General features: G+C 47.8%; 1 protein-coding gene across 3 annotated transcripts in view; it reads left to right on the forward strand.

Moving 5' to 3' along the window:
- Positions 1-24,929, forward strand: part of FRMPD4 (FERM and PDZ domain containing 4) — a gene marked incomplete at both ends in the record, with an annotated part of 720,410 nt that overhangs the window by 204,650 nt on the left and 490,831 nt on the right. For 2 of the 3 annotated variants that reach the window (XM_079764309.1, XM_079764310.1), the window contains one exon: positions 7,011-7,051. The exons of the other annotated variant lie outside the window; for it this stretch is intronic. In XM_079764309.1, the coding sequence (XP_079620435.1) occupies positions 7,011-7,051 (41 nt within the window). Of the gene's footprint in view, positions 1-7,010; positions 7,052-24,929 lie in introns of those variants that run through there. 3 annotated transcript variants of the gene reach the window in all.

Consider the following 24,929-nt stretch of genomic DNA (forward strand, 5'->3'; position numbering starts at 1 on the left):
AGGACCTCAAAATATCATACCTTTCGGAAGATTCACCTGCATTGCATGAGAAGGGGGCGGGCATGGGAACCCTGAAATGCATTGGTACCCACAAAGCTTACAGATGCGGAAGTCAACACTGAGAAGTTAAGTGTTAGCTCAAGGGCTGCTTCTGCTTACAGACTTGGCAATGGAAGGGAGAAATCCTAGTTGTTGTCTAATGCCCCTAATTTCTAATAGCGTCTTTAATTTTTGAGTCTCCTTTAAGATAATCAAATATGAGAGAAAAAAAATTGAGTTATATTGGTAGAACTGGAGAGTTGTGTTTTTTTAAATATATATTTTATTGATTTTGGAGAGGAAGGGAGAGGGAGAGAGAGATAGAAACATCCATGATGAGAGAGAATCATTGATTGGCTGCCTCCTGCACGCCCCCCTCCCTACTGGGGATCGAGCCCACAACCCAGGCTTGTGCCCTTGACCAGAATCGAACCCGGGACCCTTTAGTCTGCAGGCCGACGCTCCATCCGCTGAGCCAAACCAGCCAGGGCGAACTTGAGAGGTTTTTATTCCCCAAATCTTTTTTCAAAATTCCCCTTCTGCTGCTAGACATATCTCCAGAAATCAATGCCTCCCGTGATCTAATAATCCTCATACTCTGGAAAAATTATTGCCATCACTTGGTGCATTTCTGGTCTCACCTTTTGTCGTAGCTAAAATGGAATAATAATAACTTTCTTGTCTAATTTACAGGGCTATTTCAAGGACTAATGGAATAAAAGCCTTTAGAAAAGTGAAAACTTACAAATGTGTAGCATGATTCAGCTCCTTATTTAATACTACTAATCGTATCTTTAAAACCAGCCTGTCTTGCCTTCTAGCCTCTAGTCCCACCCCCCACCCAGGTAAAATACTATGACGTACGTAGAAGGTAAAAAGTAAAAAAGGAAAGAAAGGAAGAAAAGAGAAGGAAGAAAGGAAATAAAAATAATTCTTCCTTTATTACTTTTATCGGTAGTTTTTTGTTGTCTTTTTAACCTCATTTCTCAAAAATCCCAGTGTCCCACCCTGGCCAGTGTGGCTCACTTGGTTGGAACATTGTCCCATACATCAAAAGGAGATCAGAGGTTGATTCCCAATCAAGGCACATGCCCTGGTTGCGGGTTCAATATCCAGTCAGGGTGCAGGCGGGGAGGCAACAGGCTGATGTTTCTCTCTCACATCGATGCCTCTCTCTCCCTCCTCCCTCCCCCCCCCCTCTCTCAAATCAATAAAAACATATCCTTGGGTGAGGATTTAAAAATAGAGAGAAATCATGCCTGGCCAGCATGCTCAGTGGTTGCACATTGACCTGTGAACCAGGGGGCTGAGGTTTGATTCCTGTTGGGGCACATGCCTGGGTTGCAGGCTTGATCCTCAGTGGGGGGTGTGCAGGAGGCAGCCAATCAACGATTCTCTCTCATCATGGATGTTTCTATCTCTCTCCCTCTGTCTGCCTGTCTGAAATCAATAAAAATATATTTTAAAAAAGAGAGTAAATGTTCTCAGCTTCAAAGTAGTGATCTTAGAGGCTGCAACTTTTCCTAATAGCACTGCCAAGGCTTAAGATAGGTGTGGAAACCCTTCTGGTGTTATATCCACGTGCCTCAATTTCCATGCACCAGGGCTCATTCTGGTTTAGCTACAGGTGTTATCATTTCTATGTTATAGGTGGGGAAACTGAGTCTCATAAGGGAAATGACTTGCCCGGAGCTGATGCCTTTGAGTCTCTCTTTTTTAAAAAGAAAAAATATATATTTTATTGATATTTTACAGAGAGGAAGGGAGAGGGATAGAGAGTTAGAAACATCGATGAGAGAGAAACATCCATCAGCTGCCTCCTGCACACCTCCTACTGGGGATGTGTCCGCAACCAAGGTACATGCCCTTGACCGGAATCGAACCTGGGACCCTTGAGTCTGCAGGCCAACGCTCTATCCACCGAGCCAAACCAGACAGCGCCCTTTGAGTCTCTTATGCATGAATATATTCTACAGTGTTTGAAAGTGTGTTTGGCTTTTAGAAATGACCCAGTGTCACTTGGATTCACGTTAAGCTCATTAAACAGCCTTTTAAGACGGAGTAATCCAGTTTCCAATGAATAAATCTCTACGAGGGGCCGTAGGAAGGATCCAGGCTGAAGATGAAACCTGAGCAAATCATGGATGTGCTGCAATGCCTCTCATGGGTGTGTGTTTGTTTTCGGCAGATCTGATTCATGCTGGACAAAGACACCTCTCCCAGCCTCTGCTGCACACCCCTGGCTCAGAGGGGCAGAGCTGAGAAACCAGCTCTCACATCCTTGCCTGTCTGCCGAGAGGGCCCGAAGGTGTAAACTGGATGTGTGAGCATGTTTCAGGGGAACAGATTCTTTCATTCTTTCTTTCTTTTTTTTTTTTTTAAATAAAGTTGGCTCCTTTTCTATATTAAAATATATTTTTATTGTTTTCAGAGAGGAAGGGAGAGAGAAACACCAATGAGGAGAGAGAATCATTGATCACCTGCCTCCTGCACGCCCCAAACTGGGGACCACGCTCGCAACCCAGGCATGTGCCCTGATTGGGAATCCAACTGTGACCTCCTGGTTCATAGGTCGACGCTCAACCACTGAGCAACGCCAGCCAGGCAGATTATTTTATTCTTACCTTAATACAATACAAAGGAGGAGGTCGAGAATCTCTTTGCTTTAGTGTTGGTGTCCCTCGTTAGGGCATCATAATGCCGGGGTTCTTTTCCCAGCCTTACAAAGGGTTCAGCATTCTGGAGAAAGGGGCTGCGCATAGATGATTAAAGAGTCCGTGGACGAAAGATAGTTTTGAAAGGCATTGGGGGTCAGAGGAGCTTCAGCTGAAGGAGCTATAAGACTCCTCCCTGACCAAGGACCCGTGCTTTTATTCAACACAACGTGTCCCAAGGCAAGGTGGAAATATACACTTCAAAGGGTATGGTGTCAAAGGGTTTACAGAGATTGTCAGTTTGGGGAATAGCCTACAGCTGTTCAGGTGTTTGGCCAACAGGAGGCAATAAAATGCCCTGAGCTGTCTGGCAGCTAACAATCATCCTATTCAGGTTTGGGGGAAGTGCCGTTTAGCCAATAACAACAGGTAAACTACATATGTGTGGCTCACCCTTGTTGAGCCGCCCAAGTCCCATCAACCTTTTGACGGAACTCTTGTAATTATTACATGCTGGAATTGGTTCCCGGCACTTAAAAAAACATACCAATCAATTAGAAAACATACTCGATAATCAATATATCACAGGAGTATGAAGAAGACCTGGAGAAGCGAGTTGTTTGCCTTGTTGGCTCTTAGGCTGTAGAGAGTGAGCCTCTGCACCACGTATAACTGTAACGCACAAATGGGCACCCATTGAATGCCACCAGCAAACTGTTCCAGGTAGACCAGATGTCTTAAAGGGAAACTCTTTTCTCTACAAGCAAAGACAATGTCTATTTCCTGTCACTTTCACTGTTGAATAACTACTTAGTATCTAGGATAATTCTTCCTAATAGGGTTATCTTTTTAAAAAGGGCATCCCAACGTTGCTTTCACCCCTTTCCTGCTCAGGAACTGGACTTGCGCTGCCTGACGCTAAGAGATGAAGGAATGTGTTGGTGGCTACTCTCGGGCAAGGAAGAAAGGTCAAAGGGTAATAATGAAGACTGTGAGAGCACTTTCATTGCCATCCTTAGCAAGCCAGAGGAGGACGGGGCATGCTGGGATGGATGGAGGAGAGTGAGTGGTGGGGAGCTGGACAAACATCAGCAATGAAGTCAGAGAGGGAACAGTACCCACTGGGGATGTTTGGCCAGCATTGGTTTGGCTGTGAATCTAATGAGCATAACATTAATTCATTCAACAGATGTTTATTAAGTTACTTCTCCATCTACGGAACTGTTCTGACCAGTGGTCGGCAAACTCATTAGTCCACAGAGCCAAATATCAACAGTACAACGATTGAAATTTCTTTTGAGAGCCACATTTTTTAAACTTCAACTTCTTCTAACGCCACTGCTTCCAAATAGACTCGCCCAGGCCGTGGTATTTTGTGGAAGAGCCACACTCAAGCGGCCAAAGAGCCGCATGTGGCTCGCGAGTCGCAGTTTGCCGACCATGGTTCTAGACAGTTGGGATCCACCAGTAAAAAAAGCAAAAACAAAAGAAAACCAAAAACCTCCCTACTCTTGTGGCACTTTTATCCGAGCAGAAGGATCAGACTAGAAACAGTAGACATTAAAAAAAAAAAAATGATGTAATGCACTATTGGCTGATAAGCGCTATGAAGCCAGGGGAAAAAAACAAAACAAAACAGGGCTTTGAAGTCCAGAGTGTGGGGGCCCTGCCACTTTAAATGGGCCTTGCAGAGAGGGCTGTGTAAGTGATATTTACACAGAAGCTTGGCGAAGGAGCTTGCCATGCAAATATGTGAGGGAAGGGCGTTCCAGGACGAGGGAACAGCCCCTGCGAAGAGCGAGCCGAGGTGGGAGGATAGTTGTAGAGTTGGAAGAACAGCAAGGAGTCCAGTGTCGCTGGGGCTTTGGGGGTGGCGAGGAGTTGGGGAGCAACAGATGAGGTCAGGGAGATCAAGGGCCAGGCATCCAGGGCCTTGTTAGCCATTGGAGGAGGAGGTCAAGTTCAGCTTCAAAGAGAATAGAGAGCTTGTGTGGAGTCTGGACAGGACAAGGAACTAGATCTGACCCATCTTTAAATTGCATCTCTTTATCTAGGCCAGTGGTCGGCAAACTCATCAGTCACCAGAGCCCAATATCAACAGTACAACGATTGAAATTTCTTTGGAGAGCCACATTTTTTAAACTTAAACTTCTTCTAATGCCACTTCTTCCAAATAGACTCGCCCAGGCCGTGGTATTTTGTGGAAGAGCCACACTCAAGGGGCCAAAGCGCCGCATGCGGCTCGCGAGCCGCAGTTTGCCGACCACGGATCTAGTACATCGAGAATAGACTGTGGCAGAAAAAGAAAAGGAATTTTCGTTTTTAACCATGCTGCCTTACTTTATATGACAGGGTTGCTATGAGACTCAAATGCAACGCGCTTAAAAACAAAAGGCGCAGCGCAGACCCAAACTATAATTATTTCCCACAAACGATAGGGGGTTCAAAGCCAAGGTCCCTCTCGCCTCGTGTCACCCTGAGTAGTAACCTTGTCGGTGCAATTAAACTCGTCTGTCTTTAAGAAGCTAAAGGAAAATGGATTCTGTTTATTTTGAAAATAATGCAATCTTAACGCCCGAGTTTCAAATCATTTTGATTTTGCGGGTTGCCACTGATTTTATTTTTAATTGTTGAAAGAAATGCCTTTTGGGGGAAAAAAGTGGCAGTGGTGGGTTGGAATACTGAAGACTTGAAATGCAGCGACAGATCAGGCTGGGAGCCGGAGTCTGGGAACTTTAAGCCCATTTGCTTCTCCCTCATCCCTCTGACAGCCAGCAGCGCGCTGGCCAGATCCTCCAACATTTCAGGGGCGGGATCCCTGCGGGGCCTGCCCTCAGGTGAAGGCTGCTGGGGGGTGGTTAGGGGGAGGGGGGAGAACCCACACTTTGTGCGGCCATCTGACCTTCAGGGAGTCTGGGGAGAGGTTTTAAAGGATTTTGGCCAAGAGGCCTTGAGACTCCAAGAGAAAGAACAAGAAAGAGGGGCCAGAGACGCCTGCGCCCCGGGGACCCAGCCTGAGTTCAGGAAGAGGGGCGACCATCGGAGCTCATTATGTAAAAGACCCGGCTAGTTCTCCATGGCTGCAACTTGGAGTTTACTCTGCCTGAGGTGAGTGTTTGTGGTTTTGTTTTTTTGGAGCAAGGTTTTGTTTTTCCCTTCTCCGCCCGCTGATGGCTTGGAGAACGCCGCTGGCGCTGCCTGCCAGATCCCCATCTCATCCCTTCTCCTTCCCATCGCGAACCCCGTGCCAACCCGCCTCCGTGCCAATGGCGCCCAGGACCCCCAGCTCTGCGCCCCTCTAGTGAGGAGCAGCTGTGTGTGCCGCCCCCCCCTCCCCAAATGCCTCCCCATCTTCTGTTCTGATTTCTCCGCCGCCGCTGCGGTCCAGAGACACACATTGCCAGCCAGCCCAGCTGGCACGTCTCGCTCCAGCGGTTCCGGGGGGCACGGTGGGAACTCTGCGCTCCCCGAGTCGAGCCCACTGCGCTGGGCATCTCCCTCCACGGCCCCCCGACCGTGCGCCCAGCCTCGGCCAGCCCCCCTCTTCCCATCGCTAGTTCTGTTTGTGAAGCGAGCGAAGGCTCCGGCAACCTGCGGTCGCTGCTTGGCTCTCCTTTGCTTTGGGAAAGGTGGTGGTGGTGGTGGGGGGAGCGATCGCCGTCCCGGGTGGGGTGCCCGAGACTGTGCGATCCCCGATCTCCGATCTGGAGGCACCCACAGCGGGTGGCAGGAGAGCCACAACCCCTTCACCCCCTCCGCGGCCGGGGGTGGGGGGTGGAGCAGGGACGCTGCCTGAGGAGGGAGCAGGGAGGCAGCTGCAGTGCCGGGAGGGGTGCGCCTGTGTGTGCCAGGCTGGGTGGCCGGCTCCCGGCTCGGGCTGCGCTCCTTGGCGCGCGGGGCAGCCGGGCCGGCGGGCGGGGGAGCAGTCACAGCGCCCCTCTCCCCGGCCTGGCTAGACGTCCAGCGGTTCCCCCCCCCCTCCTGCCGCCCCCCAGGCTGGGGCGCTCCGGGCGCAGCGCAGGACCCGGCCCGCTCTCCCCGCCCCTCGCCGCCTGCCCGCCCGGCTCTCAATTGAGTTTCCCCAGCGCCCATCCGCCGTCCTGCTGGGGGTGCACACGCAGCTCGCGGCCGGAGGGGGGTAGCAGCCACCGCCTCCAGGTGCAGCCTCACCCGCCCGCCCGCCCGCCGCCAACGCCGCCCCAGCCCCCGGGGCGCGCCGAGGTCCCGCCGGCCATGGGGCTGCGGAGGCTGCCGCCGCTGGCCTGAGACGGGGCGTCGGAGCCGCGGCGCTCGAGGGGGGGGTCCCCGGCCGCCCGCATGGATGTCTTCAGCTTCGTGAAGATCGCCAAGCTCTCGAGGTAGGGGCCGCGCCGGGTCCTGAGCACCCAGGGCCGCCTCCGCGGGCAACTTGGGGCTCTGTGTGCAGGGAGTCTGGGGAGGAGAAGCAAAAGCTGGAGAGAGCCGCGGGGGGCTGGCGATCGGACCCCCAACCCGGCGGCCGGGGGGGGGGGGCGGGCTGCCGCGTGCAACTTCTTGCTCGCCGGCTGCTGGGGCTTGTGGCTCCGCGGGTGTGGACCGCACACGGGAACACACGCCCCGAGCACCCCGCGGGGTTCGCGGCAGTTTGCGTTCCCACGGGAGCCCCGGCGGCGGCGCTTGGGGTGGCGGGGATGATTCGGGGCTCAGAGAAGATGCGTGGAATCGCTCCTGCCAGGCAAAGCCAGGAGCCCTCAGGGCTTGGGGTCCTTCCGAGCCGCAGGGAACCACAAGTGGCCCCTTCCCCCGGCACGGGATCGGACCCCACACCCCAGAAAACTCGGCGTGTAGGCTGCCCAGCCGTTGCCGGCAGTGACCTACATGCTGAATTCAAGGAGACGGCAGACAAAGACCTTTAGCCTTTCCGTGGGCACCGGGGGCGTCCGGAGCCTCGAACGATCCCGAACTGTGCTTCCCTGTTGTTGGGAGGAAAGGGAAGTCAGCGCTCCAGGCAGATGTCTCTGGCGGGGAGAGGGGGACCAGCGACGGGTCCACATTTCGGCCACCTCGTGTGCCATGGACAGAGCTGCCCGCTGCCCGCTGAGCTTCCCAAGTCTTCCTGGCACCCCAGGAGCTGGGTCTGTGCTTGGATGGCGGTAACCCGGCCGGACCTGGGCGGAAAGTCTTAGGAGACCCTGCCCACCTCTGTGCCCAGGTGCCCCAAAGACTGGCCTTCGCCCCTGGGACTCTGGCAGGTGCTGCCACAGCCTCGGGAGCGAGGCAGCCGGGGTTTTCCAGGGCCTGGCTTAGCCTTGCTTGCAGTGGGGGGAGAATCATTTGAGGTTTCCTCCCATCCCTTAGTGTTCATTGCCTCAGGTGAGAATGAGCAGCCTCAGCTAGCCCGAGTGGGAAATGCACGCTCACTTCGCTTTGGTCATGACCCTTGGGCCATCTGGCAAACATTCCGCTCCATGTGCCTGGCCCCGCCGGCTACAGGTCTTTATTTATTCTTGCCTATCTCCACCTTCCCTCTCTGCTCACACAGGCCAGACAGTCTTCATGTCACAGGCAGCTTTCCCCGGGGGGGAGAGGGCCCCAGTGGAAGTTAGCCTGGAGGGATGCGAGGTATACAGTTGGTGTGTAAACAGTCGGCCTTGGAGCAGCCCATCAAGAGTTGTCGCCCTGCAGATCAGAGGACACGCATGTCAAGGGGAGGGTGACTGGAGCACGGCAGACTGGTTTCAGGCCACTGTCACCGAGGGCCGTGGCTTCACACCTCTGTTCGCTTTGTGCATGCTGCTGCCCAGTGCTCACTGGTACGCAGCCGTCAGATCGTGGGCCGGGGGTGGGAGACAGCGGTGAGCAGCAGTTCAGCGACTCTGCCGAAGGAGAAGTTCAACCAATGGTATATTTTAAGGCAATCAAGTTCGATTTCGGTGGCCTCCCCTGATAAACATGCTAAGACGAACAAACCATCCGAAGCCTAGATTTAGTCCTTAAACTTGAGCTTGGGAGAGGGCTGCTGTGTGTCCGTGAAAAGCTGTTTCCTACTCGTTTTTCTGACTTTTGAGTTTTTGCAAAACCCAAGCCAGGCTGTATGTTACTTTAAAGAGAGGTTGGGATTTAGTAAATGGGTGTGATTTTCACTTTCCGTCCTTAAGGGGATGTGGTCAGAGTGTTTATTCTAAAGCGATGTTTATTCTAAAGCAAGATGCTGCTCATGCCCCACTCATGTGCCCATGAAGGACCCTTCCTACCATAAACATATTCCTTTTGTTGCTCCTTGCCATCAGCCATGGGCCCCGAGCCAACCTAGAGGGTCATGAGCATGCAGAAACACATGTTAGCAGCTGTGGCTCCAGCCCTTGACAGAATAGCCTCGTGTGTGAGATTTAAACACTGTTACAGAAATGAAGTTCTTTTCTCAAAGGTGAAGTAGAAAAGTGCTTACGCTGCCGGATTTTGCTGATTTCAGAATGGATAATCTTCCTAAAGGATTTAGCTTTGATCCACGCAGTTACTTGAGTGCTTAAAATTCTCTGGACTTAGAGATGAACAAACATAGCTCTCCCAGGCCCTAACCTTGCCTTCGAGTCCCAAGAACTTGCGTTTCTAAATGTTCATTCAGACAGCATTTGCTGTAGAAAGCGTACCTGGTATTTGCTAAATGCCCTGTCTGTGAGGAGAGAGGGTGGTAATGACAGAGAATTTCAAGAAAATATTAATCCACACTGGAATTAATAAGCCGTATATTTTAACTTTTAAAAGGATCTGCGTTTGACCGCGCATTCCCAGAATCTATGCCCTTTTCATCATGGGAAAATTTGGAGTTCAGATTGAACCCAGTCCTGCCTGATGATCCTCATTTGAAAAAACGCTGCCGAGCATTGGCCTGGCTGGCAAGTTGCGACCCTTGACAGCATCTTTCTGAGTTGTGCCCCTGAGTGCATTCATCGTGGGTGGCGCCATGTGTCAGGAATCCACCGGGAGATGTTTATTTCTTGTTCTTTTAATTTCCTTATTCAACTGCTTGATAGTTTACATGTCGTCTTACTGCGTGGTTTCCTTGGTAACAGTTATATATCACTTGCCATCCTTGTAGATGAGAGCATCACAGATGATTGGCTTATCAGCCCCTAATAGTATTCAAATAGGCAGATATTTTGATGGGTACTGTTCTCTGTATGGACTGTTTTGTTTGCAAAGCAGGCGCAGGCTTTGAAGCGTTTACTGAAGACTCCAACTCAGTAGAAAGACGTATGATTATGCCCCTTCGCCGAAGGGAAATGATGTGAAACCCCAAACTCCTGGGGTGTTATTAAACTTAGCAGTGTGCTTGCGGATCGAATAGCACGATTTCATTTCTCTTCTTGAAGCACAAAGCCAAACACTTTGAGATGCTTGGGTCCCCATTATTAACATGAAGATCACTTCTTGTAGTAATAGGTAGATTTGGGAGCTGCTTTACTAGTACCTTCCCCCGCCTTGGAGTTTTATGGGTTATTCTGTGGTATACAGCCGTTGCTAACATTAGTAATAAATAAAGTGCTAATTTAGTTACAAGCATCATGCATTTGAGGAGGAATAAAATGATATGTGTCTTTATAGTTTCCTCAAATGTGTGTATAAAATCTATTCAGAGACCACAAAACTATTTTTTACCTCGATCTCGTTCAGAATTTCCTATTTCCCAGGCCAAGGGGGAAGTTAAAGAAGCAACGCGCAAGGTCAGACTTTCCCATCTCCCTTTTTACCCGAGTAATTGCCTTCACCTGGCTGCTAACAGTGCGTTGGGAGGCGGGCAGAGAAAAACTCTGCATTTGAATTTTATGAACAATGCTCCTTGCTCGCCGTCGGAGCCCTTTCTGAGTTCTGCTGATTTTCCTGGCTGTCAGGAGGTGAAATGATGAACAGTTTCATAACAGAACTAGATTTCTGTTTTAGAAATATTTAACTCTACTTGCCCAGGGGTTGCTAGTTTGCAGCTGTGCGAGTCTAGTCGCTAGCACTGTCAGGGGAGAGATTTCTAGTGCAGGCTGGGTATCCGTTCAAGCACCTCTCTTTCTCTTTCTCTCTGCGTCTCTCTGTCTCTGTGTCTCTCTCTGTTTCTTTCTCTGTCTCTCTCAAGTGAATTTCAACTTCTTGCTCTCAGAATTGATATAGATTTCAGCTGCAGTGAAACTTACTTATACTTTAAAAGCATAACCTGGAAATTCTAACTTTCTATTTGTGGATCTTCCAGCTATTCATATTCTCTCTCTCTTGAGAGAGAGAGAAAGAGAGAGAGAGAGAGAGAGAGCAAGCAACTTGATTACTATTTCATTTGGAGTTTGCCATGGAAGTTTAGCTAAGAGGGAATATACATTATTGGTGAAATAGAAAATTATCTTTAAGGAATGGACTTAAAAATCACGATTTTGCCCTAGCTAGTTTGGCTCAATGGATAGAGCTTCGGCCTGTGGACCAAAGGGTCCCAGGTTCGATTCCAGTCAAGGGCACATGCCCGGGGTTGCGGGCTCGATCCCCAGTAGGGGGCATGCAAGAGGCAGCCAATCAGTGATTCTCTCTCATCATTGGCTGTTTCTATCTCTCCCTCTCCCTTCCTCTCTGAAATCAATAAAAAATATATATATATTTTTAAATCACTGATTTCATACTTGGCTCAATGAGAAAATTGAGAGCAACTCTTGACTTGTTGAGAAATACAGTCCTGAAATCTACCAATCTTAGCATCAAATGATCTTGAACTTTGAAAGCTAATCATAGAAAGGAAAGACATTTCTAAATAGGTCAAACCAGAGGTTGGCCAACTATGGCCAATGGCCCAAATCTGGCTCACTGAGCTAAGAATGGTTTGAATTTTATTTTGTGTCAATTTGTAAATGGTTCAAAAAAGTTAAAAGAAATATAATATGGCCCTAGCTGGTTTGGCTCAGTGGATAGAGCGTCGGCCTGTGGACTAAAAGGTCCCAGGTTCGATTCCGGGCAAGGGCACATGCCCGGGTTGTGGGCTCGAACCCCAGTGGGGGACTTGCAGGAGGCAGCCGATCCATGATTCTCTCTCATCATGGATGTTTCTTTTTTTTTAAATATATTTTATTGATTTTTGACAGAGAGGAAGAGAGAGGACAGAGAGTTAGAAACATCGATGAGAGAGAAACATCGATCAGCCGCCTCCTGCATACCCCCCACTGGGGATGTGCCCGCAACCAAGGCACATTCCCTTGACCGGAATCGAACCTGGGACCCCTGAGTCCGCAGGCCGACGTTCCATCCACTGAGCCAAACCGGTTTCGGCTCATCATGGATGTTTCTATCTCACTCTTCCTTCCTCTCTGAAATCAATCAAAATATTAAAAAAAGAAAAGAAATATAATATGGAATCCACATGTCAGTGTCCACAGAGGTTTACTGGCATGTGGCTACGCTCATGCCTTTGAGCGTTGTCTGTGGCTCCCTGAGAGCCAAGTGGAATGGATGCTCCGGAGACCTCCTGGCCTGCACAGCCTGACGTACTCTGTTCTTTGCAGAAACAGTTTGCCGACCCTGGGTTAACGCCTTTTCCTCTTTTCCCTTCTGTACATGATCAACACACGTGTGTGGGCACAAGTATAGCCAGATACACACCGTCAAAGATCAGCAAACCCAGACACCAGTTAAAGTGGTAAGGGCAGATTTACTCAGTACTATACCATCTCAGTAGGGAGAAGAGGCCAGTGTGACATCAACACAGCATTCATTTGTGCAGAGGTGACCAGGCATTTTAAAGGGAAAATAGAGTTTTGGCTCAGTGGATAGAGCATCGGCTTGCAGACCAAAAGGTCCCGGGTTCGATTCCGCTTAAGGGCACATACTTCGGTTGCGGGCTCCTTCCCAGCCCGGACTCTGGTTGGGGCTCGTGCAGGAGGCAACCAAATAGATGTGTTTCTCTCACATCGATGTTTCTCTCCGTCCCTCCTCCTCCCTTCCACTCTCCCTGAAAATCAATGGAAAAAACATCCTCCGGTGAGGATGAACAAAAGAACAAAAATAAAATAATAAAAAATAAATAAAGGGAGAATGGGGCCATCGGGAGCTGGGGTGTCAGTTGAGGCAGGGAAGTGAGTAATGACAAAAAGTGAGAAAGGGGGACCTGATGCCCCTGGAACCCATCCCCGTTGGCTACTGCCACTCACCCAAGTTAGGCTCTTCCCCCCACCCCCCACCCCCAGAGGCTGGGGGATGGGTCCTGTCTTTAGATGCTGGCTGGGACAAACAGGAAAGTCCTTTGGCAGCCTTGGATGTTCTCAGGCAAGCACCTTAAGGGGGCTGGAGTCCTCCTAGGGGTGTGGCCTTGAGCTGTTAGCAAGTAAGTGTTGCCCTGCCAGGGTGGGTCAGCTGGTTGGGCTCTGTCTTGTGCACCAAAAGATTGCCAGTCAGGGCACAGGGCACAGGGCACAGGGCACAGGGCACAGGGCCTAGTTGTGGGATGGATGCCTGGGCTGTGGGCTCCATTCCCGGTAGGAGGCATGCAGGAGGCAGCCAATTCATCTTTTGCTCTCACATGGATGTTTCTCTCTCTCTCTCCCTCTCCCCTCCTGTTTCTCTAAAAAGCAATAAAAAAATTTTTTTTAATGTTTTCTTATTGATTTCAGAAAGGAAGGAAGAGGGAGGGAGAGAGAGACACATCAATGATGAGAATCATCGATCGGCTTCCTCCTCCACGCCCCCTACTGGGGATCAAGCCGAATCCAACCATGACCTGCTGGTTCATGGGTTGACGCTCAACCATTGAGCCACACTGGCCAGGTAATTTAAAAATATGTTTTTTAAAAAGAAACTAGGTGTTCGATCGGGTCTTTCTAGGCCAAGGTTGAGGCCTATAAGGTTGATACAAGAAAGGGCTCAGAGGAGCCTGGCTAGAGTGTCGTTATGGAGAGAAACCTTGTCAACATATGTCACACTTAGCATTTAAAGCAAATATATTTATTATTGATTTCAGAGAGGAAGGGAGAGGGAGAGAGGAATAGAAACATTAATGATGAGGGAGAATCGTTGATCGGCTCCCTCCTGCACGCCGAGCCCGCAGCCCTGACTGGGAATCGAACCGTGACCTCCTGGTTCATAGGTTGACGCTCAGCCACTGAGCCACGATGGCTGGGCAAATTTAGCATATTAAATACATGAATTCATCAGTGTGCATTCACAATTCACATAGACCTTATCTTTACTTAAACTTCTGACCTCAAATCATCGAGTGAACTTTGGGACACTGGCCATTGGGAGTGAATATATTGACCTGCTGTATTTGTTGCGTTCGGAACAATTTTGCATGCTTGTTTTTGGGTCACTAAAGCAGAATGCTTTCTTTCGGCTAAAGAGTGACTTGTCAGAGTGATGCTTGCCTTCCGTAGGCCTTTAACCTGCCAGTTGACAACAGGGATGGAAAAAGAATTGGCAATAGTACTTGCACAGCCTCAACCGACGTGTGCTGGGGAGCCGATAAGTCCACGGGAGAGTGCCGGCTATTTCCTTACAGTATACTTGAGCCTCCTGGTCCTCATGGCTGATGACCTTCGTTCATCTTTTTCCCACTGGAAAGAAAACTAGCTAAGTGCGTTTAGTTGTACACACAGGGCTTTAGGTGGGCTGTGTTCATCTGGCGTTGAGTTGAACCCAACTTTTGCATGGATTGAGAGCCATGCCAGGGAAAACTATGCACTACCTTTGGTTTCTCCAGCGAAAACATAGGGCAGGAATGCCGCCTCCCTTCTGAGCCATTTAGGTCATTCTGTACTTCAGCTGTGAAAATTATCTTGAAGAAATCTAAGCCTTCGTTTTAGATAACAAAGTTAGCATGCCCATTTTTTTTCCTGGCAAGGAGATGAGAAGGGTTTCCTGCCTACACTCTTCTTGGAGAAAAGTATTTTCGAGTCTGGTTTGCAGCGCTTGGCATACGACAGATACTCTGTACTAAAGAGTGGGCCGAGTCATAAACAAGCCATTCCGATTCTTCATGCGGATAAATGGTCATTATTTGTTTCGCTGAACAATGACCATGATCAGTAACTCAGGAAGGGAAAGGGCTACACAAGCTCAAAGTAAATGGTCTGCTTTTGGACTGGGTCTCAGAGAATAAACTTTTATTCTGTTTTGACATTCGAAGCATGATTTTTTTTTTTTCCTCTATAATGGCTGGTTAAAAGTAATCAACTTGGACTTCTAAGAAATCTATGTTTTACTGCTATTAGCTCAAGCAAAATTATGATTATGCTCTAATGGGTTTTTAAAATGTCAGCAAGCTTCCATTTGAGGAAGTCCTTTATGAATGATAGGAAAATACTATCATTTTTCTGAAAGAAATGTTTCTTGGGTCTGAAAAGGAAAAGCAATTGCCCTGCAATTATAATTTACTATTGGGTTTTCATTTTCATCTTGGTTGTTTTTCAGATATCTCATAAATTCTGTGAAATTTGCTTAATTTGAAAATAAGAACATGATAATTAACTGACAGAGATGAGCTTTAAAGCAAACAGTAGGCCAGTGTGCTTAAAATCAATGTGAACTTCGCCCAGTGAATGTAGGCAAGGGTGTATATACAGTATTTTTTAAAAATATATTTTATTAATTTTTTACAGGGAGGAAGGGAGAGGGATAAAGAGTTAGAAACATCGATGAGAGAGAAACATCGGTCAGCTGCCTCCTGCACACCTCCTACTGGTGATGTGCCTGCAACCAAGGTACATGCCCTTGACTGGAATCGAATCTGGGACCCTTGAGTCTGCAGGCCGATGCTCTATCCACTGAGCCAAACCAGCTAGGGCTATATACAGTATTTAAGTGGCAAGAGTGTTTAACTGGCTGAAGACGAGAGCCTGAAACCACCTGGCTTATTCGAGACTGTTCTTCATGGGGTTCAGTCATCGCACCATTGCAGTTTTTTTTAAAAATATATTTTTACTGATTTCAGAGAGGAAGGGAGAGGGAGAGAGAGATAGAAACATCAATGATGAGAGAGGATCATTAATCAGCTGCCTCCTGCACACCCTCTACTGGGGATGGAGCCCACAACCCGCACATGTGCCCTGATTGGGAATTGAACCTTGACTTCCTGCCTGGTTCATGGGAGGATGCTCAACCACTGAGCAACACAGGCCAGGCTCTACTACGATTTTTTTAAATAAAGTTTTATCGAAACACAGCCATGCTCATTTGTTTACATATTGTCTGGCTGCTTTTGCAGAGTTCAATACTGTAGTCGCGTCTCACCTCTGAGCCTTTTTACGCATAGTCTTCCTTTCGTCTGGAACAATCTTTATCTTGCCCCCTTTTTACCTGGAAAAATCCTGTTTGTCTTTCATGTTTCAATATGTAACCTAAGCTTGGTCCATGGAGCCTTCTCCAACTCCCCAATCCTGGGTTAAGTGGCCCAACTACCAGCTCCTGATAGTTAAGCTTTAGCACATTATCCCCTAGATTCCTGGTGGCTTATTTCTTTTTTTTTCTTCTTTTTTAAAAAATATATTTTATTGAATTTTCACAAAGAGGAAGGGAAAGGGATAGAGAGCCAGAAACATGGATGAGAGAGAAACATCAACCAGCTGCCTCCTGCACACCCCCTACTGGGGATGTGCCCGCAACCAGGGTACATGCGCTTGACCGGAATCGAACCTGGGACCCTTCAGTCCGCAGGCTGACCTCTATTCACGGAGCCAAACGGGTTAGGGCTGGTGGCTTATTTCTTGCTCTCTTGGAGCCCCGCCCCGGCGTTGCTGATGGAGGGAGGGAGGGAGCTTTGCTGAGAACCTGGAAGATGAGGGCACTCGCTCCTTCGCTGTGAGATTCAAGGCTGGGCTGCCCTTCACCTTCAGCTGACAGATGAGGGCAAAGGAATGGGGGCGATAGGGTGGGAGGCTCAGAAGGCCCATCACTGGAACCACAGTGCATCGTTCTGCCCATGCTCCATTAACCAGCATCCCGGCCGCAACTAGCTGCAAGGGAGGCTGGGAAATTCAGTCCAGCTGTGTACCCAGTCTGCTGGGTGGCGCGTGCCCTACATTTGTCATCGCATTTATTCGCTATGTGGTAGAGTGTGTTTTCCCCAATTCATAAACCTTCCCTGTATCCTGCCTTTTCAGTGTGACATTACAGTTCCTCCTGCTTTGGCTGACAGAATGTGGGTATGCGTCAGAGAGTTCAGTTTGGGGAGAGGCCTGGTGAGGTGGTGTGTATTTTTGGTTTGTTTGTTTCTAACACTGTTATATGAGAAGAGTTGCCTGGGTTAGCCTGCTGGTACCAAAGCTGGATTCACACAGCGCGGCATCAACCTGCGAACCTGCGGCATGCAAACACATGCTTGTTGTTGGGCGACGCTGAGCTAGGGGGCGGTTTGTTACACAGCATTATTATGGCCATCGTGGACTGCTACATGTTGCATTAAGGTTGAGTCCAGTTTGGGACTGTGTCTCATTTATGAGCTCTCTGAGGGCAGCCTCCTTGGGTCAGGGTAGATGTTGAGTATTGATGAATTGTGAATGAATCTGAGTGACACCACACAGCAATGCACGCGGCAGATACTGATGATCACACGTCAGCTTGCTTCCGTACTCCACTGAACAGCTCGAATTGCTCCTGAACTAGAGGATCTCTGGCCAGTGCTTGCTCGCTGTGCCCATTGGACACTGGCAGCGAAGGCCTGCCTACCCCTGCCGCCTAGGACCCAGTGCTGCATCAGCCCACATCCTCCCAGACCCACATTTGTTTCCTTTCCTTTCCTTCTAGTCCTGAAAAGCCCAGTTCGCTCCGAGTATGCACATTGTTTTGCTACTGCCAGGAGAGGATGACAGATAACCTTTCTAACATACTTAACTATGTGTGTACTTCAACGTGTTATTAAAGAACCCATGGTTAGGGTACCTCACACGCAGTATACTGGGAAAAGGAAATCAAGAACTAAAGGGCAAGTACCTAGGTTGGAGGTTCGATCCCTGGCCCTGGTTGGGGCATGCTCAGGAGGCAACTAATTGATGTGTCTCTCTCACATCAATGTTTCTCTGTCTCTCCCCTTCCCTTCCACTTTATGTAAAAATCAACGGGAAAATGTCCTTGGATGAGGATTAACAAAAACAAAACAAAACAAAAAACCCTAGAAAGTAGAATACTCACCATACTAAATGAAAGATATTGTCTTGCTAACGTGCACATACTTGCCCTAGAGTTCGTTTTTATATTGCTCTTCTAAAATAGCACACTGAATGAGCAAATTCTAAGAAATGGGTCCATGAAAATTTTGCTTTAAAAATTAATATGACATACAGTAACGCTGTGGGGGGGAAGAAAAAGGAAATGCTTTATGAGGTGATGTAGAATATATTTTTAAAGTGAAATAGTAAGAGACAAAACTGTTTAAAAAGAAAAGGAGGTTATATATATAGTCTTGTATTTACATAATGATGACTGGAAGGCTCACAAATCAAACAGCAGTGTTTAAGGCAGTGGTCGGCAAACTGCGGCTCGCGAGCCACATGCGGCTCTTTGGCCACTTGAGTGTGGCTCTTCCACAAAATACCACGGCCTGGGCGCGTCTATTTTGAAGAAGTGGCGTTAGAAGAAGTTGAAGTTTAAAAAATTTGGCTCTCAAAAGAAATTTCAATCGTTGTACTGTTGATATTTGGCTCTGTTGACTAATGAGTTTGCCGACCACTGGTTTAAGGTTATAAAGTGGGAGTATAGGTGGTTATGTGTTGAGAGGGACGGGGTAGATAGAGCATATGGGTGGGCCCCCATCCTCACTTTATATTTTATTTTATTTTGATTTTTGAAGCCTAGGAATATATTAACTATTAATAAATAGATCTGAATTTCAGAAAAGTGATAGGATACCCACATTAATTCAGGGGTCCAAATAACAATATCAACCGGTTTTTAACATGTTTGTTCTGACTATAAAAGTAAGATACATTTATTGCAAACTGTTTTGAGAATATACAATGTATGAAGGAAATTATATATAAACTAGAGGCCCAGCACATAAATTCGTGCACAGGGGGGGTCCCTAGGCCTGGCCAGCGATCAGGGCAGATTGAGGCTGGGCTTATCGGGGCCAGGCCGATGGGGGCCTACCGGCTGGGGGGAGGGACCGGAGAAGGTTGGCTGGTGGCAGGAGGTTGGCTGTGGGAGCGCACTGACCACCAGGAGGAAGCTCCTGCATTGAGCGTCTGCCCCCTAGTGGTCAGTGCGCGTCATAGCGACTGGTCGACTGGTTGTTCTGGTTGTTCGGTCATAACTGTCGCTTAGGCTTTTATACATATAGATTTTAGAAATTCTACCAGCCAGATATAATCTCTGCTATCTCTCCATTTTCTGTAATCTTTCTATTTTGCATAGTTATATCATAGACACATAATTGTGTGCTTAAATTTTTACAAATCACTGTTCCTGTATCATTAAAAATTCTTTATAAATATAAAATAAACAGCTGCATTGAACACAGTTTACTGAATGACTTCCTATGTAATTAACATTTAGGTCATTTCCATTGTTTTGCATTGAATGATAATGTGATGACTATATTTACAAGGAAGTCTTTTGGTTTCATGGGCATATTTTTTAATGACAATAATAGCATACTGAGTATTTCAAAACTCATTAGTCAGAAGGTAGTTTGAGATGCCATGAAAATGATATTCAAATTTTATGCCAAAACTGTGGGCATTCTAGTTCCTCAAAGCCATTAAAGTTGACAAGCAGCATTTGTCATGGAAGTCAATCACAGGCCCAGACTCCAAGCAGCTGGTGATGGCAAAGCTTGAGGGGTGGCGTGGGAACATCAGGTGGATTTTTAGCACCTCAAACCATGGTGACCTACGACCCTGTAATGGGAAAATTACGCGATATTCCCGCTAAATTGAATTATATTTCTAAACTTCCGGCATTTTAGCATAGTATTAGTAAATTTTAAGGAGCACTTCAATGAGAACTGAGATTAAACTAACATGAAACACTACACAGCTCTAAAAAATGAAGAACAAAGGCTCACTCCTTGCAATGATATAGAACCATGGTCGGCTCACAAATCAAACAGCAGTGTTTAAGGCAGTGGTCGGCAAACTGCGGCTCGCGAGCCACATGCGGCTCTTTGGCCCCTGGAGTGTGGCTCTTCCACAAAATACCACGGCCTGGGCGAGTCTATTTGGAAGAAGTGGCGTTAGAAGAAGTTGAAGTTTAAAAAATGTGGCTCTCAAAAGAAATGTCAATTGTTGTACTGTTGATATTTGGCTCTGTTGACTAATGAGTTTGCCGACCACTGATATAGAAGAATGGAACCGTGACCTCCTGGTTCATTAGTCGACGCTCAACCACTGAGCCACTGCGGCCAGACACCCCTTAGTTTTTCTATCTGAATCAGGTTTTCTCTAATAGGAATATAAACAGAGAAAAATAGTTTTTTGTTCCCCACCCCCCACCCCAAAAACAAATGCATATAAGTTTTTGAAGCTTACATTTTATTCATTTTTGGTAGCAACCCTAAAAGTCTTATCCTCTGATAACTTTCCATTCATTGAGGGAGCAACTTGGTTTTCTTTTGAGAACCACATCCTGGAGATATACTGATGGATGCTTCCTTAGGGCTATAATTGGATTCTCATGCCAGCAGTCCATAATTTGGCCTTCCGGTTGAACTCCTGTTGACAGGCTGAAGAATAGAATGCTATTTAACTAAGTTGATGAAACGTGCGCAGGAGGTAAAAATGTGCCTAATCCTTCCCCACTAGTTGGTTAATCCTTATTTTGTCTCACCCCAGTGCTGATGTGACTTCCATTTATCCAGACTATAGTGATGTGGTTAATCAAGTAGTCTAGCTCTTACAGGAATATGTTACCATGTTTAAAATATCGTTTTTATTGATTTCAGAGAGGAAGGGAGAGGGAGAGAGAGAGAGAAACATCAGTGATGAGAAAGAATCATCTATTGGCTGCCTCCTGCATGCCCCACACTGGGGATCGAGCCCCTAGCCTGGGCATATACCCCGACCGGGAATCAAACCTCGACTTCCTGGTTCATAGGTCGATGCTCAACCACTGAACTCCTCCAGCTGGACTATATGTTAATATCTTTTAAAATATATATTTTTGTTGCCCTGACCGGTTTGGCTCAGTGGATAGAGTGTCGGCCTGCGGACTGAAAGGTCCTGGGTTCGATTCCAGTCAAGGGCATGTACCTTGGTTGCGGGCACATCCCCAGTAGGGAGTGTGCAATAGGCAGCTGAATCAATGTTTCTCTCTCATCGATGTTTCTAACTCTCTATCCCTCTCCTTTCCTCTCTGTAAAAAATCAATAAAATATATTTAAAAAAAAAAGAACAAGAACACTGAGGATAAAAATATATTTATGTATATATATTTTTGTTGTTGATTTCTGAGAAGAAGGGAGAGAGAGAGATAGAAACATCAATGATAAGAATCATTAATCTGCTCCCTCCGGCACGCCCCCTACTGGGGATTGAGCCCGAAACCTGGGCATGTGCCCTTGACCAAAATCAAACCTAGGAACCTTCAGTCAGCAGGCTGACGCTCTATCCACTGAGTCAAACCGGCTAGGGCTATGTTAATATGTTTAAAAACATCTGAGCACAAGAAGATACATGCATCAAACAATACAGGGCATAATTCAGAGTTTTACTGCTGACCTTGAAGTCATGTCCAAGTTTTCCCTGTGTCATAGGTCAGGGATCAGGAGTTGGCACACGGCAGTTAGGGGTGACCAGGCTGGCAGAGGAGGGAAGTTGGGGGCAAACAGGCTGGCAGGGGAGCAGTTAAGCATCAACCAGGCTGGCAGCAGAGTGGTTAGGGGGTGATCAGGCTGGCAGGCAGAAGTGGTTAGGGGCAATCAGGAAGGCAGACAGGCAAGCAGTTGGGAGCCAGCAGTCCTGGATTGTGAGAGGGATGTCCGACTGCCTAAACGGGCAGTCGGACATCCCTCCAGGAGTCCCAGATTGGAGAGGGTACAGGCTGGGCTGAGGGACAACCCCCTGCCGTGCACGAATTTCGTGCACTGGGCTTCTAGTATTTCCATAAAGCTAAGAGTGATCTTTCCGTTTATATATCGGTCCCCCAAATCAAAAGAATAATATTTCATGACACATGTAATATGAAATTCAAATGTAAGTCTATACAGATAAAGTTTTATTGGCACAGCCACACCCATTATGCATTGTTTGTGACTCCTTTCTCTGTACAAATGGGAGAGTTGAGTAGTTGCTAGGAGACCAGGTGACCTACAAAGGTAAAATATCTGCCCCTCAGGAGGTTTGTTAACCCCTGTCTGATGTCATCAAATGTCATCCAGTGATCCTTGAGGGGAAGAGATTACAAATGAGTATGTGGATACAGATTTCAATATATAAATATGTTTATCTTTTTGGGTTTTCGAAATTGTGCATAAATGGACATTTCGCACTTAGAGAGGATTCTCTTTACTCTAAATGTTCCCACTGTGAACCATTCTTTCTCTTCGCAAATAGATTTTAAACAACTTGAATAGGAATTATGTTGTAAATGTTTATATTCTTCTGTGCTCGCCGTCTTTCCCATAAAGATGTAATAACGCACACTCGCTGTGTAGTAACGGATTCCAAACAAAAGGCTGATAAACGGCCTCACCTCTGTCACTTGTTGCTCTGCTGTGAGTGGGATGCTTGGGACGGAAGCGTGGAAACCACACTGGGAACGCGGGCAAGCTAAAGATGATAGAAGAGAGAGAACAGGAGGTGGTTCTTAGGCCAGGCCTACAAGGGTATGTCTAAGTCCTGGGAAGAGGACGGCAAAACTCCGCTCCATCCCTAGGCAGTGTGGCTCAGTGAATAGAGCGTCGGCCTGCTGACTGAAGGGTCCCGGGTTCGATTCCAGTCAAGGGCACATGCCTGGGTTGTGGGCTCGATCCCCAGTAAGGGGCGTGAGGAGGCAGTCGATCAATGATTCTCTCTCATCATTGATGTTTCTGTCTCTCTCCCCCTCTCCCTTCCTCTCTGAAATCAATAAAAAAATATATTTTTAAAAAGTAACATATATAGTCCGGCTGGAGTAGCTCAGTGGTTGAGTGTCGACCTATGAACCAGGAGGTCATGGTTCAATTCCCAGTCGGGGCACATGCCTGGGTTGTGGGCTCAATCCTCAGTAGGGGGCGTGCAGGAGGCAGCCGATCCATGATTCTCTCTCTTCACTGATATTTCTCTCTCTCTCTCTCTCTCTCTCTTGTTCTCTGAAATCAATAAAAACATATTTAAAAAAAGAAAAAATGTTGTATCTAGTTAAATGTTGTTAAGCATTATTATCTGACTGTATGGTTGTATTAAATTTTGTTGACCCCCCTCCCCCCTCCGCATTCCCCCCCCCCCCGGCCAAAAGTGCCTGCTCTGTAGAGCAGAGATTTGCTCAGTGGGTCTCCAGAAAGGGAAGGGTACATGGACTCTTCACCGGCTGAGGGTAGCGGGTACCCTGTTGGGGAGCAGTGCACAGCGGGGAATTTCTACGCATGGGCAATGTGCTCCCCGGGCTCCGTAGGCTGCAGGCCTGCAGTTCACACGCCCTGAGAGGGTCTCTTCTCCCACGCTGCTCTGTAATGAGCAAACTATTTCTAACAGGAGTGTATTAATCATGTGAGTGAAAGTGAGTTTCAAAAGATAATTATAAACAAGTAATTTGAAATTAATTTTCTTGGTGCTTATAAGTCCAATGAGTTTATTAGGAACCTTTGTTTGGCTGTCATTGACAAGAAATGTACAATTGTGCGTTTCTTATTCCTAACCATTTTCTCGTTGGCTGAATATGGTGTAATATTCATAATGAAAATGTCTGCTATGCTTCTTTGTATACCTATAGCCATAATCGCATTAAATGAAGACTCGAGAATTGATATGAAATAATACTAAGTTTCCCCATGAATGGGCAGGCGGAGATTCTTCCATGTTAAACAAACCTGATGTTTGATGATTGTCTAGAGTATTTTAGCATTCTGATGTTTTAAAACCAAAGCCCTCAGGAAGAAATGTATTTACCCCGTACACACATAGACTACACACACACACACACACACACACACACACACACACACACGCGCGCGCGCGCGGAACAAACACAGAAGTTCCACAAAATCAGATTGAGCTGGATACAGTTGGCTTCTGTTCTGCTCTCTCCTTTTTCATTTTGTATTCCTGCTGACCGCGGGCCTGGCTGTGCTGTGCCGAGTTTCATGCTCCCGCCCCCCCCCCCCCCCCCCCCCGCCGCCCAATAAATTGCAGCCCGTGTTTGAAAAGCACCAGGGTTGTGAATGTGTGAGTTCCCCCCTCTCCTGGGACCTCTTTCCTCTCCCTGGTACATTAGTTCTCTTCCTCTGGGCACTTGTCCTGCCCCGTGCTACCCATCATACACCTGAGTGGCTGCTGATCACCGGCCCTCTGAGCCAGACTGAGCCAAGGAGAGCTTTGCCCAGAGATTTTCTTTTTGTTTTTAACTTGAGTCTGCCAAGAGGGGCTTTGATACTCTATGGTGACAGCCTTTAAGAAGGCAAGCCCAGCGCGAGCCTGTGTGGCTCAGTGCATAGAGCGTCAGCCTGCGGACTAAAGGGTCCTGGGTTCGATTCCGGTCAAGGGCACGTACCTCAGTTGCAGGCTCCTCCCCGGCCTGGCTCCTGGTTGGGGCTCGTGCAGGAGGCAACCAGTCGATGTGTTTCTCTCACATCGGTGTTTCTCTCTGTCTCTCCCTCTCTCTTCCACTTTCTCTAAAAATCAATGGGAAAATATCTTCAGGTGAGGATAAAAAAAAAACCACCAAAAAACATTGTGAGTGACGCAATATAAACAAGGTAGGACTCTAGTAAAAATGTTCGCACGATTTTTACAAGTTGAGTGGTTAACAAGTGCGTACCATACAAGCGTCACTTTCCCTTGCTAAGCCTGCAGTTGGCCTGTGGAGGGGGCATTGGCAGGGTTGTAGCTTGCCTGTTCCTGCAGAGGGAGGAGGGCGATGTGCAATCGGAGGGTGGGGTGCAGCAGCAGGTGTGGGTGGGTGTGACTTAACACACACTGTAAACTGGGGGACCTTGCTCTAGCCGCCAAAGAGTCCCGGCTTCCATTCCGGTCAAGGGTACGTACCTGGGTTGCAGGCTCCTCCCTGGCCCGGGCCCTGGTCAGGAGGAAGGCCACTGATGTGTTACTCTCACATCGATGTCTCTCTCAGTCTCTCCCTCTCTCTTCCACTCTCCCTAAAAATCAATGGGAAAAT

Source organism: Cnephaeus nilssonii (assembly GCF_951640355.1).
Source record: "Cnephaeus nilssonii genome assembly, chromosome: X".
In the NCBI taxonomy this organism is placed as follows: domain Eukaryota; kingdom Metazoa; phylum Chordata; class Mammalia; order Chiroptera; family Vespertilionidae; genus Cnephaeus; species Cnephaeus nilssonii.